General features: G+C 40.0%; 1 protein-coding gene across 1 annotated transcript; it reads left to right on the forward strand.

The window, feature by feature from the left end:
- Positions 1-5,200: 5,200 nt before the first annotated feature.
- LOC148777710 (uncharacterized) lies at positions 5,201-12,539 on the forward strand. Its single transcript, XM_088836735.1, has 4 exons — positions 5,201-5,204; positions 7,864-8,425; positions 11,299-11,903; positions 12,514-12,539. The coding sequence occupies exons 1-4, from the start codon at positions 5,201-5,203 to the stop codon at positions 12,537-12,539; spliced, it is 1,197 nt and encodes a 398-aa protein (XP_088692861.1).
- Positions 12,540-14,096: the final 1,557 nt, after the last annotated feature.

Genomic DNA, 14,096 nt, shown 5'->3' on the forward strand with positions numbered 1-14,096 from the left:
TTAATATAACTAGGCAGTGGCCAAATAGGAACTTTAACATTGAGGGGATGAAGCAAAAAATACTTAACATTCAACACCTCTGCTGGGACTTCCCTGGCAGTCCAGTGGTTAAAACGACTCTGTATTTCCACTGTAGAGGGTGCAGGTTTGATCCCTGGTCAGGCAACTAAGATCCCACATGCCATGGGACATGGACATTAAAAAAAAAAAAATACCTTCTATGCTATGTTTCTTTTTGGTATAGGTTAATAGATTTGCTTGTTATCAAAACAGTAGTTTGTTAGTAACAGATTTGTTACTACGATAGATTTTAAAGATTTAACTGATTAATACACACTATTGTGAGATTACAAATAACCAAAAGTAATTTCAGTGAAATGGCCATCAGAAAGATAAATGTCTTCCACATGGTAGAAAAATACTCTGGGCTCACCCTGTCCTTCTATATGTAGACTTTAAATGGACAACCTCAAAAGGAACAGAATCATGAACTGAAACCAAAATACATAAAGTTCTTTCCGTGAATCAGGTGACACCTGGTACAGTTAATAGGCACTTACCAAACACAAACTAGCCAAATGAAGCTTATATTCAAAGCTGGTTATTTTGTGTTTATTGAAATAAATAAGAAAACTCCAGAAAAAAATCAAGTGAGTTTCCTTCTGGTCCCAGGTCATATTTTTCCAATTCCCCTAAATTTGATATTAATAAAATTAATAGGAGTATGTGCAAAAGAAAGTCCAACCTTGGGAAAAGGGATTTTTTTCCCTTAAGTTTCAATCACTTTAATTGCTCTGGAGTTTCCACATTAATCAACTTCACTGAATCACTGCAACCTGACCGTTTTCTGCTTTATATTTAATTAAGAAAAGATGTGTCTTCTTTCACTAGTTATTCAGTTCAAATCTGCAAGACAAACTGAAGTGGATAATGAATCAAAGAAGAAATATTGTACTGAGCAAAGTAAATCTGAAGTAAGCAGCTCAATAGGTAATGTTATTCTATATTGCCTAATTCCTTAGTTGACCATGATGGCTACTCCATTTCTTCTAAGGGATTCTTGCCCACGGAAGTAGATATAATGGTCATCTGAGTTAAATTCACCCATTCCAGTCCATTTTAGTTTGCTGATTCCTAAAATGTCGATGTTCACTCTTGCCATCTCCTGTTTGATCACTTCCAATTTGCCTTGATTCATGAACCTAACATTCCAGGTTCCTATGCAATATTGCTCTTTACAGCATCGGACCTTGCTTCTATCACCAGTCACATCTACAACTGGGTGTTGTTTTTACTTTGGCTCTGTCTCTTCATGATGTCTGGAGTCATTTCTCCACTGACCTCCAGTAGTTTATTGGACACATACTGACCTGGGGAGTTCATCTTTGAGTGTCCTGTCTTTTTGCCTTTTCATACTGTTCATGGGACTCTCAAGGCAAGTATACTGAAGAGGTTTGCCATTCCCTTCTCCAGTGGACCACATTTTGTCAGGACTCTCCACCATGACCCGTCCGTCTTGGGTGGCCCTACACGGCATGGCTCATAGTTTCACTGAGTTAGACAAGGCTGTGGTCCATATGATCAGATTGGTTAGTTTTCTGTGATAGTGGTTTTCATTCTGTTTGCCCTCTGATGGATAGGGATAAGAGGCTTATGGAAGCTTCCTGATGGGAGAGACTGACTGAGGGAGAAACTGGGTCTTGTTCTGATGGGCGGGGCCATGCTCAGTAAATCTTTAATCCAATTTTCTGTAGGAACAACAGACTGGTTCCAAATCGGGAAAGGAGTATGTCAAGGTTGTATATTATCACCCTGCTTATTTAACTTATATGCAGAGTACATCATGAGAAATATCAGGCTGGATGAAGCACAAGCTGGAATCAAGATTGTCGGGAGAAATATCAATAGCCTCAGATATGTAGATGACACCACCCTTATAGCAGAAAGCAAAGAAAACCTAAAAAGCCTTTTGATGAAAGTGAAAGAGGAGAGTGAAAAAGTTGGCTTAAGGTTCAATATTCAGAAAACTAAGATCATGGCATCCCGTCCCATCACTTCATGGCAAATAGATGAGGAAACAATGGAAACAGTGACAGACTATTATTTTGGTCTCCAAAATCACTGCAGATGGTGACTGCAGCCCTGAAATTAAAAGATGCTTGCTACTTGGAAGGAAAGTTATGGCCAACATAGAGAGCATATTAAAAACCAGAGACATTACTTTGCCATCAAAGATCCATCTAGTCAAAGCTATGGTTTTTCCTGTAGTCATGTATGGATATGAGAGTTGGACCATAAAGAAAGCTGAGCGCCAAAGAATTGAAACTTTTGAACGGTGGTGTTGGAGAAGACTCTTAAGAGTCCCTTTGACTGCAAGGAGATCCAACCAGTCTATCCTAAAGGAAATCAGTCCTGAATATTCATTGGAAGGACTGATGCTGAAGCTGAAACTCCAATATTTTGGCCACCTGATGTGAAGAACTGACTCATTGGAAAAGACCCTGATGCTGGGAAAGATCGAAGGCAGGGGAAGAAGGGGACAACAGAGGATGAGATAGTTGGATGGCATCACCAACTCAATGGACATGAGTTTGAGTAAACTCCGGGAGTTGGTGATGGACAGGGAAGCCTGGCGTGCTACAGTCCATGGGGTCACAGAGTTGGACATGACTGAGTAAACTGAACTGAACTGAATTCCTGAATAAGCAAGTGTGGACAGTAGCATGGATTTTACTTGGGTATATCTGAATAAAGGGGAAATTCCTCTACTCCTACAGAAGGATGGTTTAGACCATTGTTTTTCATGGGCCTATTACAGTCCTTGACAAAACTATTTAAAGATTGAAGACAAATGAGAAAAATAAACTTGTATGTGTTTTAAATGAATTTAAAGGTACTATGTTTAAATCATTGTATTTTATTAGAATCTTTATTTCTACTGGGACATGTGCAGGTGTAGAATACGGTTAAAATATTTTCTTTCCTAAAATTCATGATCACACCACATAGCTTTTTGTCAGTTTTTTAATGGTACTACATGAAAAATATTATAAATGATTATTTTATGCAAGTTTTTATCTTTCACATATGAATGTATTAATATACTTTTAAAAGTCAAGAAAATGTTCAATTATTTAGCTTTTCTGTTTTCTTTTTCTTTCTGTTTCCTTTACAATGTTTAATCTGTTGATTTAAGTTTTTATTCTATATTGAAAAACTATATGCCTTTCTTTTTTTGAACCTGCATATATAATGTTATTAGAAAGAGTTACCAGTCCATGTTATAGAGTGATTTCAACTTCTGGGAACTCATTAAAACTTTAAAATGGATTTTAATTTTTCCAAGTCTCCTCAACCTCATTCCAAATTCTTTAATTTTTTAAACTAGTGAGACTATGATAGCAAATTTTCTGGGACATTATTCCCAACACAAAAGCACATAATTGTCCTCCTTCTACCCTTGAAAGAGGTGATAACATGGTATTGAATAAAATTGCTTTAAATTCTGTCCAGACCCTTTTATAAATAGGAGGATCAATCTATCTGAGTTTTAGAGACCACCTATCATACAAATTTTCCCAATAAAAATTTTTCTCATGATTTTATAATTCTCAAAATTATAGTGATACATAATTCTCAAAATGCCTCGTTCATTGGTGGATCACTAGTTGAAATCTCCAATTTCTACTTTTCCTCCAAAGTTTTTATCTTCCTGAAGCTTGGATGTTGATCGCTTTATCCTAGTGTCTGTTCATTGCCTAGCTCATAGAAAACATTACATTTTAAAGAGAATAAATTAAATGGGAGAAAGAAAAAATACACAATTGAAATTCTGTTAGGTTTTATTTTTTTCAAAATCCATCCAGAAAAAGTACATAAGTTTGTCAAAGAAAGCTTTGGCCATAATTTAACAAATTTTGAGAGGCTTTAATTATTATACAATATTAAGGATGCATTCTCATGTTTCTTTTAATTACTTATCCTTTTTCCTTCCAGTTTCTTTCAATTCTTCCACTGTTCACACATCATGCCCCACCAAAGATTGGAAGCTACATGGGGGGAAATGCTACTGGGTTGCTGAACATGAAAATAAGAAATCTTGGAATGAAAGTAAAAATGACTGTGTCATGAAAAATTCACATCTCATGGTGGTCCGAGACTTCACTGATACGGTGAGGTATAAAATTTTAAGATTATAGCATCCTTCACAACTGCAGTACTTCTTTGTGCTACCAATTTGAAAATTTTGGTGAAAAAAATTTAAACCTCATTGATGTTAACTGCACAATTATTGGTTGAATGAATCATTGAAACTATATTATTATTTTAGGCTTCTTTTGCTTCCTTTGTGGCTCAGCTGGTAAAGAATCCGCCTGCGATGCAGGAGACCTGGGTTCAATCCCTGAGTTAGGAAGATCCCCTGGAAAAGGGAAAGGCTACCCACTCCAGTATTATGGCCTGGAGAATCCCATGGACTATATAGTCCATGGGGTCACAAAGAGTCAGACACAACTGAGCAACTTTTACTTTCACACTCGCTTAGCTAGGGATAGGAGAAATCCTTTTAATGGTATATACCTAAGTTCTTCTCTGTAAGGGATCCTTCTGTTTCCCAGATTGCATTTTAAATGTATGACATGAGTCTCATCTCCCATATTTAATCCATCATTGTTCACAAAGTTTGTAGTCAGACAGCATGGAAGCTGAAATTAAAAATGATGTTCAGGGAAAGGAAATACAGTATCGCCCTTCTCATTAAACTTTGATTTTTGTTGAAAAAACTAATATTTTTCTAACTCTGGCTTAATTTAAATTGAAATTTTCTTACACGAAGGTTGGATACCAAACCTAAATAAGGCCAGTATAGATATTAGTTGGCAAACATCAATAAGGATTCTCAGCATAAGAATTAGTGTGTTGAAATTACAAGCGATGTGAAAGGCTCAGTTTCAGAAAACTCAGTGATGAACAATGCTTTACAAGCCTGGTTAAGTCTGGAGAATTTACATCAGGGCAGCTGTTGAAACTTTTGTAGGGGGAAGAAAAAATTCCTCTGAGTTTCATAGAAATCCACAACAACAAGAAAATGAAAATGGGAAGTAAGTTATCTTCAGTGTAACCAATGTAACCCCAAATATCAAACTGTAAAACTCTTTGTCAGATGCAGTCCAAATTGGTTTGAACATGAACCAAATCCGGAATGGGTGAAGAACTAAAAAGAGACTTTTTTCTTCTCTTAGAAGTCAGGTTAAGACAAAAAAGGGGAAGAAGGTATCAACTTGAAAGGACCTAATAAGAAAACATCTAATAAGAGACTGAGTTACATAGCTTTGTGCTTGGAAACGAACACACAGTTCCTCCTAGGTCTTTAATGTGGAGTTTCAGTTAATTATTAAGTGATGGGTTAGGTTTCTTGTTGCCCAGGAAATATGTCTTTACGACATTTCAGCATTTTTCCATTTGATGATGAGCAGGAAACAGATAAGGTTTTTAGGGAAGTCTCTCATTGCACTCTTTCTCCATGCAGTGATTTACTGTCTGTTTCTACCCAGGAACTGAACCCAGATCTCCCATATTGCAAGCAGTTTCTTTACCATCTGAGCCACCAACAGAATAATAAAGGGGCAAACCACTTCAGTATACTTGCCTTGAGAACCCCATGAACATTATCAAAAGGCAAAATGATAGGATACTGTATGAGGAATTCCCCAGGTCTGTAGGTGCCCAGTATGCTATTGGAGATCAGTGGAGAAATAACTCCAGAAGGATTGAAGGGATGGAGACAAAGCGAAACAAATTCCCAGTTGTGAATGTGACCAGTGATAGAAGCAAGGTCCAATGCTGTAAAGAGCAATATTGCATAGGAACCTGGAATGTTAGGTCCATGAATCAAGGCAAATTGGAAGCGGTCAAACAGGAGATGGCAAGAGTGAACATAGACATTCTAGGAATCAGTGAACTGAAATGAACTGGAATGGGTGAATTTAACTCAGATAACCATTATATCTACTACTGTGGGCAGGAATCCCTTAGCAAAAATGGAGTAGCCATCACGGTCAACAAAAGAGTCTGAAATGCAGTACTTGGATGCAATCTTAAAAACGACAGAATGATTTCTGTTCGTTTCCAAGGCAAACCATTCAATATTACAGTAATCCAAGCCTATGCCCCAACCAGTAATTCTGAAGAAGCCGAAGTTGAATGGTTCTATGAAGACCTGCAAAACCTTTTAGAACTAACACCCCAAAAAGATGTCCTTTTCATTATAGGGGAATGGAATGCAAAAGTAGGATGTCAAGAAACATCTGGAGTAAGAGGCAAATTTGGCCTTGGAGCACGAAATGAGGCAGGGCAAAGGCTAATAGAGTTTTGCCAAGAGAACGCACTGGTCATAGCAAACACCCTCTTCCAACAACACAAGAGAAGACTCTACACATGGACATCACCAGATGATCAACACAGAAATCAGATTGGTTATATTCTTTGCAGCCAAAGATGAAGAAGCTCCACACAGTTAGCAGAAACAAGACTAGGAGCTGACTGTGGCTCAGATCATGAACTCCTTATTGCCAAATTCAGACTTAAATTGAAGAAAGTAGGGAAAACCACTAGACCATTCAGATATGACCTAAATCAAATCCCTTATGATTACAGTGGAAGTCCGGGAGTTGGTGATGGACAGGGAGGCCTGGTGTGCTGCGATTCATGGGGTCGCCGAGAGTCGGACACGACTGAGCAACTGAACTGAACTGAACTGAAGACATAGATTTAAGGGACTAGATCTGATAGATAGAGTGCCTGATGAACTCTGGATGGAGGTTTATGACATTGTACAGGAGACAGGGACCAAGACCATCCCCATGGAAAAGAAATGCAAAAAAGCAAAATGGCTGTCTGAGGAGGCCTTATAAATAGCTGTGAAAAGAGAGGCGAAAGGCAAAGGAGAAAAGGAAAGACACAAGCATCTGAATGCAGAGTTCCAAAGAATAGCAAGGAGAGATAAGAAAGCCTTCCTCAGTGATCAATGCAAAGAAACAGAGGAAAACAACAGAACAGGAAAAACAAGAGATCTCTTCAAGAAAATTAGAGATTCCAAGGGAACATTTCATGCAAAGATGGGCTCGATAAAGGACAGAAATGGTATGGACCTAACAGAAGCAGAAGATATTAAGAAGAGGTGGCAAGAATACACAGAAGAACTGTACAAAAAAGATCTTCACAACCAAGATAATCACGATGGCGTGATCATTCCCCTGGAACCCAACATCTTGGAATGTGAAGTCAAGTGGACCTTAGAGAGCATCACTATGAACAAAGCTAGTGGAGGTGATGGAATTCCAATTGAGCTATTTCAAATCCTGAAAGATGATGCTGTGAAAGTGCTGCACTCAATATGCCAGCAAATTTGGAAAATTCAGCAGTGGCCACAGGACTGGAAAAGGTCAGTCTTCATTCCAATCCCAAAGAAAGGCAATGCCAAAGAATGCTCAAACTACCGCACAATTGCACTCATCTCACATGCTAGTAAAGTCATGCTCAAAATTCTCCAAGCCAGGCTTCAGTAATATGTGAACCGTGAACTCCCAGATGTTCAAGCAGGTTTTAGAAAAGGCAGAGGAACCAGAGATCAAATTGCCAACATCCGCTGGATCATGGAGAAAGCAAGAGAGTTCCAGAAGAGCATCTATTTCTGCTTCATTGACTATGCCAAAGCCTTTGACTGTGTCGATCACAATAAACTGTAGAACATTCTGAGAGAGATGGGAATCCCAGACCACCTGACCTGCCTCTTGAGAAACCTGTATGCAGGTCAGGAAGCAACAGTTAGAACTGGACACGGAACAACAGACTGGTTCCAAATAGGAAAAGGAGTACATCAAGGTTGTATATTGTCACCCTGCTTATTTAACTTATATGCAGAGTACATCATGAGGAATGCTGGGCTGGAAGAAGCACAAGCTAGAATCAAGATTGCCGGGAGAAATATCAATAACCTCAGATATGCAGATGACACCACCCTTATGGCAGAAAGTGAAGAGGAACTCAAAAGCCTCTTGATGAAACTGAAAGAGGAGAGTGAAAAAGTTGGCTTAAAGCTCAACATTCAGAAAACAACGATCATGGCATCTGGTCCCATCATTTCATGGAAGATAGATGGGGAAACAGTGGAAACAGTGTCAGACTTTATTTTTTGGGGCTCCAAAATCACTGCAGATGCTGATTGCAGCCATGAAATTAAAAGATGCTTACTCCTTGGAAGAAAAGTTATGACCAACATAGATAGCATATTAAAAAGCAGAGACATTACTTTGCCAACAAAGGTCCATCTAGTCAAGGCTATGGTTTTTCCCGTGGTCATGTATGGATGTGAGAGTTGGACTGTGAAGAAAGCTGAGTGCCAAAGAATTGATGCTTTTGAACTGTGGTGCTGGAGAAGACTCTTGAGAGTCCCTTGGACTGCAAGGAGATCCAACCAGTCCATTCTAAAGGAGATCAATCCTGGGTGTTCATTGGAAGGACTGATGCTAAAGGTGAAACTGCAATACTTTGGCCACCTCATGCAACGAGTTGACTCACTGGAAAAGACTCTGATGCTGGGAAGGATTAGGGGCAGGAGGAGAAGGGGACAACAGAGAATGAGATGGCTGGATGGCATCACTGACTCGATGGACATGAGTTTGAGTGAAGTCCAGGAGTTGGTGATGAACAGCGAGGCCTGGCGTGCTGTGATTCATGGGGTCGCAAAGAGTTGGACACAACTGAGCGACTTAACTGAACTGAACTGAAGACTTTCCAGGTGGTTTTAGTGGTAAAGAACCTGCCTGCCAATGCAGGACACGCAGGTTTGATCCTTTGGTCAGGAAGATCCCCTGGAGGAGGGCATGGCAGCCCCTCCAGGATTCTTGCCTGGAGAATCTTATGGATAGAGGAATTGGGCGGCTATACTCCATGGGGTTAAAAAGAATCAGACACAATTGAAGTGACTTAGCACGCAAGTACCCAAAGGGTTGTATAAACTTGTTAGAGCTAACATAACAAAGTACCACAGACTTGGCGGCTTAAGCATCAGAAATTTATTACTCACAGCTCTGAAGGCTAGAAGTTCAAGATCAAGGTGTTGGCAGATTTGGTTCCTTACAAGGCCTCTTTTCTTAATTTCTAGATGGCAACCTGCTTGCTCTGTCCTCACACGGTTTTCCTCTGTATGCATGCATCTGTGTCTCTCTGTATGTCCAAATTTCTTCTTCTTATAAGGACAATAGTTATATTGGATTAAGATCTACCCTAATAGCCTCATTTGTGCTTAGTCACCTCTCTAAAAGCTATGTCTCCAAAGGCAGTCACATTTTGAAGCACTGGGAGTTAGAGCTTCAAATGCATACATTTTGAAGAGACACAGTTGAGCCCATATTCTATCCTCTGGCCCCTGAAGCCTGTAATAGGGGTCAATTATACATGTGAAGCAACTGAGCATGGCATGGCATATATGTGAATTGGGCAGTGGTAAAGAATCTGCCTAACAATGCAGGAGATACAAGAGACGTGGGTTCAATCCCTGGGCTGGGAAGACCTCCTGGAGGAGGAAATGGCAACCCACTCCAGTATTCTTGCCTTGGAAATCTCATGGACAGAGGAGTCTTGCAGGCTACAGTCAGTCCACAGGGTCACAAAGAGTCGGACAAAACTTCAGCAATTTAGCACATTATGGCCAGCCATATACTTTGTCTCAGGGGTTATGTTATTGTACAAAAGGAGATGTTACCCACCTCCCAGAGTAATGGACATAAAAACAAAAATAAATAAATGGTACTTAATTAAACTTAAAAGCTTTTGCACAGCAAAAGGAACAAGATTAAAAGACAACCCTCAGAATGGAAGAAAATAATTGCAAAGGAAAAAACTGACACCGGATTAATCTCCAGGATATATAAGCAGCTCATGCAGCTCAACATCAGGAAAACAAACAGCCCAAACAAAAAATGGGGAGAGGACCTAATCAGACATTTCTCCAAACACATACAGATGGCTAAAAAACACATGAAGAGGTGCTCAGCATCACTCATCATTAGAGAAATGCAAATCAAAACTACAATAAGGAATCAACTCACACGGGTGGGAATGGCCATCATCAAAATCTCTATAAATAATAAATGCTGGAGAGGGTGTGGAGAAAAGGGAATGCTCTTGCACTGTTGTTAATTGATATAGCCACTGTGGAGAACAGTATGATGATTCCTTAAAAAACTGGGAATAAAACTACCATATAACCCAACAATCCCACTACTGGGCATATACGCTGAGAAAACCATAATTGAAAGAGAGTCATATACCTCAGTCTTTGTTGCAGCATTATTTACAATAGCTAAGATAACGGAAGCAACCTAAATGTCCATCAATAGATGAATGGATAAAGAAGTTATGGTACGTATATACAATGGAATATTACTCAGCCATAAATAGAACACATTTGAGTCGATTCTAATAAAGTGGGTGAACCTAGAGCCTGTTATACAAAGTGAAGTAAGTCAGAAAAAGAAAACAAATATCATATATTAATGCACAAATATGGAATCTAGAAAGATGGTACTGATGATCCTATTTTCAGTAATGGAGATGCAGACATACAGAACAGACTGGTGGACATAGGAAAGGAGAGAGTGGGAGGAATTGAGAGAGTAGCATGCAAACATATAGATTACCATATCCAGTGGAAATTTGCTATATGATGCAAGGAGCTCAAATGAGGTGTTCTTTGACAATCTAAAGAGGTGGGATGGGATAGGAGGTGGGAGGGAGATTAAAGAGGGAGGGGACACATGTATACCTATGGGTGATTCATGTTGATGTATAGCTGAAACCAACACAATATTGTAAAGCAATTATCCTCCAATTAAAAAAAAACTTATGAACAATATGTGCTCCATCAGCTCAGAGATTGCTATCTTTCTGTAACTTTTCCTGTGTGTTTTCTTGCTTCTAGATTATTGTTTCAGTTCAGTTCAGTTCAGTCGCTCAGTCGTGTCTGACTCTTTGCGGCCCCATGAATCACAGCACGCCAGGCCTCCCTGTCCATCACCAACTCCTGGAGTTCACTCAAACTCATGTCCATTGAGTCGGTGATGCAATGCAGCCATCTCATTCTCGGTCGTCCCCTTCTCCTCCTGCCCCCAATCCTTCCCAGCATCAGAGTCTTTTTCAATGAGTCAACTCGTCGCATGAGGTGGCCAAAGTATTGGAGTTTCAGTTAGTAGTAATCACTATTATTTAGGCAAGAAGCATTCATAACGTGCCAAGCAGTGTTAGAACTGGACATGGAACAACAGACTGGTTCCAAATAGGAAAAGGTGTATGTCAAGGTTGTATATTGTCACCTTGCTTCTTTAACTTATATGCAGAGTACATCATGAGGAACGCTGGGCTGGAAGAAGCACAGGCTGGAATCAAGATTGCTGGGAGAAATATCAATAACCTCAGATATGCAGATGACACTACCCTTATGGCAGAAAGTGAAGAGGAACTCAAAAGCCTCTTGATGAAAGTGAAAGAGGAGAGTGAAAAGGTTGGCTTGAAGCTCAACATTCAGAAAACAAAGATCATGGCATCTGGTCCCATCACTTCCTGGGAAATAGATGGAAAAACAGTGGAAACAGTGTCAGACTTTGTTTTTTTGGGCTCCAAAATCACTGCAGATGCTGATTGCAGCCATGAAATTAAAAGACGCTTGCTCCTTGGAAGGAAAGTTATGACCAACCTTGATAGTATATTAAAAAGCAGAGACATTACTTTGCCAACCAAGGTCCGTCTAGTCAAGGCAATGGGTTTTCCCGTGGTCATGTATGGATGTGAGAGTTGGACTGTGAAGAAGGCTGACCGCCGAAGAATCGATGCTTTTGAACTGTGGTGTTGGAGAAGACTCTTGAGAGTCCCTTATACTGCAAGGAGATCCAACGAGTCCATTCTAGAGGAGATCAATCCTGGATGTTCATTGGAGGGACTGATGCTAAAGGTGAAACTGCAATACTTTGGCCACCTCATGCGACGAGTTGACTCACTGGAAAAGACTCTGATGCTGGGAAAGGTTGGGGGCGGGAGGAGAAGGGGACGACGGAGAATGAGATGGCTGGATGGCATCACCGACTCTGTGGACATGAGTTTGAGTGAACTCCGGGAGTTGGTGATGGACAGGGAGGCCTGGCGTGTTGTGATTCATGGGGTCGCGGAGAGTCGGACACGACTGAGCCACTGAACTGAACTGAACTGAACTGAATATTCCATTGTACATATGCACCACATCTTTATCCATTCATTTGTCAATGGTGCTGCTGCTGCTGCTGCTGCTAAGTCACGTCAGTCGTGTCCGACTCTGTGCGACCCCATAGATGGCAGCCCACCAGGCTCCCCTAGACATTTAGTAATTTATCTTTAGCTTTTATCCCATTGCATTGCTGTGGATTTCCCCTCCACTGTGATCTATTTGAAAACATGAAGCATGTCTTACCTGTTCATTCCTAGCTTCTAGTGCTGTGCCAGTCACATAGAACGTGCTCCTGTGGTAAATTATCTTGCATCTGTAAGAATCACTTGATTTCATACAACATTTTCTATTCTTTTTAGACTTTCCTATGGAAAAATAGACAGGATTCATTTTGGGTTGGTTTGAGGATTCCTCCTGGAGGGGAATTATGGACCTGGTTGGACAACAGCACTTTTGACCCTCAGCTGTAAGTCTTCTGCATTTTTTCTTTTTGTAGTTTTTAATCCCATGTTGTATGTGACAAGAAAAAGACATGTGACATCATTGGATTTGAAATGATCTAATGGGTATGAGATGGCTGGATGGCATCACCGACTCGATGGACAAGAGTTTGCATGAACTCCGGGAGTTGGTGATGGACAGGGAGGCCTGGCATGCTGTGATTCATGGGGTCGCAAAGAGTCGGACATGACTGAGTAACTGAACTGAACTGAACTGAACTGAATGGGTATAAATTTCCTGACTGCTACAGTCTGATAAATATTTCTATAAAATGATTCACACAGAAAGTTGAGAAAGAAATCTCCTTCCATTCACTCAGAAAACTTTTGTATGAAACAGGATTGCCCTGTTACCTGATTTTGGCTTTTTATATAAAAGGTAAATTAGCAAGTGTAAACTCCTTTATGAGTGTACAAGTTTGTTTTACAGAGCATAACTTTCTGATCACTTCTTACAGTGATCAATTTTTAAACAATAAAAACGTCAGAGCTGAGGAACTTCCTTGACATTCCAGTGGTTAAGACTCCGCATTCCCAATGCAGGGGGCATGGATTCAAACCCATCTCCTATCACGGGGAACTAGGATCCCACACACTGCTCAGAGTGGACTAAAAAAAAGTCAGAGGTGATATTTTAGCTCTCTTTAATGAACTATTAGGGCTTCCCTGGTGGCTCAGTGGTAAAGAATCTGCCTGCCAATGCAAGAGATGCAGGTTCAATCCCTGGGTCAGGAAGATCCCCTGGAGAATGAAATGGCAACCTACTCAAGTATTCTTGTCTGGAGAATACATGGACAGAGTCTGGCAGGTTATGGCCTATATGGTCACAAAGAGTCAGACACAACTGAAAGACTAAACAACAAAAATGAACTATTAACTTCTCTGGAGAGATGTTTTGAGAAATAAAACATCAAGTGGGAAGAATTGCTTTGCCTATCATACTGTTGTGTATTTAAATAGTTTTAATGAGTTTATTCTTTATTTAAAAAAATAGAAAACATTTTCTGAAGTCCTTGTAAGCCTCTGGCCATATGCATATACTCATGGCTGATGTAAAGAAAACCATCTGCTTTCTTTCTGTAGGTTTTCAAATGGACGAGAGACCCGGAGTATGAAATGTGCCTGGGTGTCTTCTACCAAGATAACCAAAGAAAGTTGTCAGAAAAATTATCCATGGATTTGTCAACTATAATCCACTTGGCAGAAAATAAGTCTCTATTTGTCTGACTAAGAGACATCACATGAAGTTTGAGCTCAGACCATAAGAAAGCTCAGAGGGCTGTGTGTGTGTGTGCTTTATAGTAGTATTCTCAGAAGTGTGGAAAGGGAGATACATAAAA

The sequence above is a fragment of the Moschus berezovskii genome, chromosome 6, assembly GCF_049115385.1.
Source record: "Moschus berezovskii isolate FMDL1 chromosome 6, NW_MosBer_1.0, whole genome shotgun sequence".
NCBI classification, from domain to species: domain Eukaryota; kingdom Metazoa; phylum Chordata; class Mammalia; order Artiodactyla; family Moschidae; genus Moschus; species Moschus berezovskii.

What these genes read in the sequence shown, in the direction of transcription:
- LOC148777710 (XM_088836735.1), top strand. An exon ending in ATTGATGCTTTTGAACTGTG is followed by an intron (nt 8,426 to 11,298) that starts GTGCTGGAGAAG and finishes CGTGCCAAGCAG; the next exon opens with TGTTAGAACTGGACATGGAA. An exon ending in CGATGCTTTTGAACTGTGGT is followed by an intron (nt 11,904 to 12,513) that starts GTTGGAGAAGAC and finishes GTTCATTCCTAG; the next exon opens with CTTCTAGTGCTGTGCCAGTC.